We start from the raw sequence: 6,000 nt of genomic DNA, 5'->3' as shown, positions 1-6,000 counted from the left end.
CCCGTCGCTTGATAAATTGAGCCCAAAGAGACTGATGATTTGCACTGGCAACATTATTTAAAAAGTCTTGCCAGTGTTATGATGTTCCTCAAATTTTAGACAGGCACCTTTTAGCTTGATAATTGTTTAGCTGCAGGGTTTTAAATTTGAAGGAGAAATACATAAATAATGATAAAAAGAGCTATGCAGGGGTCTAATTTTGAAGGATAAATACATAAATAATTAAAAATCTTATATATATATATATATATATATATATATATATATATATATATATATATATATATATATATATATATATATATATATATATATATATATATATAAGAAAACAGTACGCTCGAGATATTATACAAATAAAATAAACTAGCGTTTCCCATTTATATGAATCTCTACACAGCACACTACTTCCTGTAACTGCTTGTACCATGTGATCCCAACAGTCATGTGACTGATCTGACGTCACAGGTCTTTACGCCAGGTGGGATCTAGCCACTATCATTACACTATGGCGGCTTCCTCTATGGAGACAGGTAATTTGAATTAGCGTTAGGCGGTAGAAGTATGTCGGCTTCAGTTTGAGAGATCTTCGCTGAAATGAATTATTAATTTTATGTATTGGAACAGCAACCTTTGTCTTAAGACAACATTGTGATGCGTTTCCGTAAATTCCTTGTAGCTTTCTTCATGGGTTACCCCTAATAGGACTCATCACCATACTGTATATATGTGTATTCCCATAGGGCCAGTAGTGTTAAATCCATTCACTGTGCTATGAGCTGTGTTTTTTTTTTTGTCAATGAATAAACCACTCATTGTTCTGAATAATATGCCAATTCAAATGGAATGAGCAAGCAGGAACAGCAGACCTGCTTGTTATATCTCTCTATACACAAAGGACCAGTACTTAGGTACTGATATTTTCATTATGAGTGGTGGTTTCAATACCCAAGGCAGTTTTTAGTACATTTTAATATAATTCAGCTGGTATAACAAGTTATTAGGAATACATTAAGGGAACAAATTACAGCACATTGTCCTTTTGTTGAAATCCTGGGTAATATATCTATAACCCATTGAATTATCTGGGTGTACTTGCTGCAACATGTCTGTTTTTTGTTAAATGGATAGTAAAGTCCAAAGGAAACTTTCATGAATCAGATAGGGCATGTAATTGTTGTTCTCTTGTTATTCTTAGTTGAAAGCTCAATCTAGGTAGGCTCATGCTAATTTCTAGGACCTTGAAGGCTGCCTTTCATATGAATGCACAGTTTTCACAGCTAAAGGGTGTTAGTTCATATGTTTCATATTAAATAACATTGTGCTCACCCACGTGGAGTTATTTAAGAGTCAACACTAATTGCCTGAAATGCAAGTCTGTCAAAAGATCTGAGATAAGGAGGCAGTCTGCAGAAACTTAGATACAAGGTAATTAGAGGTAAAAAGTGTAATTCTATAACAGTGTTGGTTATGCAAAACTGGGGAATGGTAAATAAAGGGACTACCTAACATTTTAAACAATAACATTTTTGGTGTTTACTATCCCTTTAAGCACAAATTCTGATGTTTGCCAGTACACACTGTAACCACTCAAGTGTTCTTCTTTGTGTAATCAAACTGCCTAAATTTACAAACTAAAAAATATTTATATTTTCAACTTTGCAGCTAATGATATTTTTTTATTTAATGGTTTGTAGTCTAATGCGATACACATTCATGGTTCACAGGACTTCAGGAGCGTGCACATTTGTTAAAGGGACACTGAACCCAATTTTTTTCTTTCGTGATTCAGATAGAGCATGCAATTTTAAGCAACTTTCTAATTTTACTCCTATTATCAATTTTTCTTCTCTTGCTATCTTTATTTGAAAAAGAAGGCATCTAAGCTTTTTTTGTTGGTTAAGAATTTTGGACAGCACTTTTTTTATTGGTGGATAAATTTATCCACCAATCAGCAAGAACAGCCCAGGTTCTTCACCAAAAATGGTCCGGCATCTACACTTACATTCTTGCATTTCAATTAAAGATACCAAGAGAATGAAGAAAATTTGATAATAGGAGTAAATTAGAAAGTTGCTTTAAATTTCATGCTCTAACTGAATCACGAAAGAAAAAATTTGGGTTCAGTGTCCCTTTAACCCCTTAGTGACCAGAGCACTTTTCCATTTTCTGTCCGTTTGGGACCAAGGCTATTTTTACATTTTTGCGGTGTTTGTGTTTAGCTGTAATTTTCCTCTTGCTCATTTACTGTACCCACACATATTATATACCGTTTTTCTCGCCATTAAATGGACTTTCTAAAGATACCATTATTTTCATCATATCTTATAATTTACTATAAAAAAAATTATAAAATATGAGGAAAAAATGGAAAAAAACACACTTTTTCTAACTTTGACCCCAAAAATCTGTTACACATCTACGACCACCAAAAAACACCCATGCTAAATAGTTTCTAAATTTTGTCCTGAGTTTAGAAATACCCAATGTTTACATGTTCTTTGCTTTTTTTGCAAGTTATAGGGCCATAAATACAAGTAGCACTTTGCTATTTCCAAACCACTTTTTTTCAAAATTAGCGCTAGTTACATTGGAACACTAATATCTTTCAGGAATCCCTGAATATCCCTTGACATGTATATATTTTTTTTTAGAAGACAACCCAAAGTATTGATTTAGGCCCATTTTGGTATATTTCATGCCACCATTTCACCGCCAAATGCGATCAAATAAAAAAAATCGTTCACTTTTTCACAATTTTTTTCACAAACTTTAGGTTTCTCACTGAAATTATTTACAAACAGCTTGTGCAAATATGGCACAAATGGTTGTAAATTCTTCTCTGGGATCCCCTTTGTTCATAAATAGCAGACTTATATGGCTTTGGTGTTGCTTTTTGGTAATTAGAATGCCACTAAATGCCACTGCGCACCACACGTGTATTATGCCCAGCAGTGTAGGGGTTAATTAGGGAGCATGTAGGGAGCTTTTTGGGGTAATTTTAGCTTTAGTGTAGTGTAGTAGACAACCCCAAGTATTGATCTAGGCCCATTTTGGTATATTTCATGCCACCATTTCACCGCCAAATGCGATCAAATAAAAAAAAAAGTTACATTTTTCACAATTTTAGGTTTCTCACTGAAATAATTTACAAACAGCTTGTGCAGTTATGGCACAAATGGTTGTAAATGCTTCTCTGGGATCCCCTTTGTTCAGAAATAGCAGACATATATGGCTTTGGCATTGCTTTTTGGTATTTAGAAGGCCGCTAAATGCCGCTGCGCATCACACGTGTATTATGGCTAGCAGTGAAGGGGTTAATTAGGTAGCTTGTAGGGAGCTTGCAGGGTTAATATTAGATTTAGTGTAGAGCTCAGCCTCCCACCTGAAACATCACACCCCCTGATCCCTCCCAAACAGCTCTCTTCCCTCCCCCACCCCACAATTGTCCCCGCCATCTTAAGTACTGGCAGAAACTCTGCCAGTACTAAAATAAAAGGTATTTGGCCCTTTTTTTTAAAAAAAAAAAAGAAGCATATTTACATATGCTGATGTGTACGATCCCCCCTTAGACCCCAACCTCACTGATCCCCCCTAAAAAGCTCTATAACCCTCCCACTCTAACTTAATGGGCGCCATCTTGGGTACTGGCAGCTGTCTGCCAGTACCCAGTTTAGAAGAAAAAAATGGGTTTTTATTAAAAGTTTCTGTAGTGTAGCTTCCCCCCACACAAAACCAACCCCCCACCCCTCCATGATCCCCTCCATGATCACTTTTTGTGCTTAGATTTGGGTCTTATTTATTAATACATTTTCCGTAGTGTAGCGGTTCCCACCCGCTCCCGCCCCGTGCACGCGCCCGCCCGCCACCCTCCGTGCACGCGCGCGCGCCCGTGCGCGCCCCCGACGATCGCGCCCCCGATCCCGCCCCCCTTGACGTCATGCGGCACACCGATGGCCGCCCACCCGCCTCCCAAGTCGGCTCCCACCCACCAACGAAACCGGCCATCGATGTCCGGTGCAGAGAGGGCCACAGAGTGGCTCTCTCTGCATCGGATGGCCGTAAAAGGTTATTGCAGGATGCCTCCATATCGAGGCATCACTGCAATAACCGGAAAGCAGCTGGAAGCGAGCAGGATCGCTTCCAGCTGCTTTCCACACCGAGGACGTGCAGGGTACGTCCTCAGGCGTTAACTGCCTTTTTTTTTAGGACGTACCCTGCACGTCCTCGGTCATTAAGGGGTTAAGTACTTTGAGCAGCATTGTTTGCAACTTTGCATAACATTGCTACAAATATAGTTGCAGACTCTGCTTCTATAGAATTCTAGACACATGCACGCTCCTATGAGCCCACTTAGGTTTACTCTTCAATAATGGGTACCAAGAGAACAAAGCAAATTTGATAATAGAAATAAATTGAAAGTTGTTTAAAATTGCATGCTCTATCAGGGCCATGAAAGTTTTTTTGTTTGTTTTTTTTTTACATTGATTTTACCTTTAAAGGATTACTAACTTTTGTTAATTATATGCAAAACGGAACATATAATTTCAATTACAATTAGTACACAAAGCTAATCTACCTTATTGTGTGTTGAAAATAAGCTCCATTTATTAATAAAATCCGCTTTTATTTCATATGCATGACATCACTTCATTAAGCCCTCAAATATGGGCTGGACACGGTATAACACACTCGCCAATCGGATGGCGAGTATTTGCATCTCATTAGAATCGTCTTGCGTCAAACTACACATGCACATTTTTATTTGAGTACTATTGCATGCGCATATAGCGGGACAGTGTAGAGCGGGTCTCCGGCAGCTGAAAGTGAAAATAAGAAGGTGATGTATTGTATGACGTTTCATATCGAATAGTCGCCATCTTCCAACTGCAGTTGTCAGCACTGATTGGAAATCGGTGAATGTTAGCGGGTTTGGAAAAATTGGTAATTTCATAAACTAATATATTAAACACGCTAACTATTTGAAACGTGATGTGCATTGATAGTCTTTATTTCAATGTATAATTTTGAAATTTGATCAATTCGTTTTTGACTACAGTGTTAAGTGTTTTTATGAAGTTACTTGAACTCATCTATTTTAGTTGATGTGTTAAAACTGGTAACAATTTCTCTACACATTTTATTGTCTCAAAACCTCATCAAATTAGCTCAAAGATTGATGTACCTTTGTCTACCATTGCTGTTGTGTTTTTTTTGTATGCTGTCCTTTCACGGCATATGTATTTTGCTATGTTATTTATTACCTTAGAGAAAATTATTTTAATATATATTTTTTTCTTTACCTGACTTCTTTTATTTGCAGATGAGCAAGCACGAATTAGGTTCCAGTTAGAGCTGGAATTTGTCCAGTGTCTGGCAAACCCCAATTATCTGAACTGTGAGTAGCTCAAAGTGTTGTTTTGTATTTTTTTTTAGCATTGTATTGATATAGCCATTTATATAGGAACATAGTGAATTATAGTTTTTTTTTTTTTCTTCTGTTTAGAAAGAGGATAGACCACCAAGGTGTCCCTGTAACCAATGTCCCATTCTACATTAACAATGGTGTATCCTTGCGCATGCATAGACAGATTTTAAAGGGAGTCAATCCTAGCGTTTGTGAAACGCTAGGATTGACCTTTGGAACAAATAAATGGGACTTTCATTCATGAAGTACATAAAATACTTCATGCAGAAAGCTCCTTTTATTTGTTTCAAGTGTTCGCCGCACTGAGCTGCTCAGGCAGCCCACGGTAAAAAACTGCTTTGCTGAGGTGTGATATTTTCACCTCTTAGCCAATAGCCGTGCGGGAAATCCGACGTGGCGCCGGATTTCCTGCACGATATTTGCTAAGAGGTGAAAAAGTCACCTCTTAGGAAAACAACGTTCTGCCATGGGATGCCTGAGCAGCTCAGTGCGGCGAACGCTTGAAACAAATAAAGGAGATTTCTGCATGAAGTATTTTATACTACATGAATGAAAGTCCCCTTTATTTACTC

At 37.6% G+C, this 6,000-nt stretch overlaps 1 protein-coding gene across 1 annotated transcript in view; it reads left to right on the top strand.

Moving 5' to 3' along the window:
* Window positions 1-449: 449 nt before the first annotated feature.
* Window positions 450-6,000, top strand: part of MED31 (mediator complex subunit 31) — a 30,383-nt gene continuing 24,832 nt past the window's right edge. Inside the window, exons 1-2 of the mRNA XM_053706294.1 lie at window positions 450-533; window positions 5,324-5,398. Of these exons, the coding sequence (XP_053562269.1) occupies window positions 509-533; window positions 5,324-5,398 (100 nt within the window). The 5' untranslated portion in view covers window positions 450-508. The remainder of the gene's footprint in view (window positions 534-5,323; window positions 5,399-6,000) is intronic.

This window comes from Bombina bombina, chromosome 3 (assembly GCF_027579735.1).
Source record: "Bombina bombina isolate aBomBom1 chromosome 3, aBomBom1.pri, whole genome shotgun sequence".
Classification (NCBI taxonomy): domain Eukaryota; kingdom Metazoa; phylum Chordata; class Amphibia; order Anura; family Bombinatoridae; genus Bombina; species Bombina bombina.
Note: the sequence above shows the minus strand (reverse complement) of the source record. Positions and strands in the feature narration are given on the sequence as shown.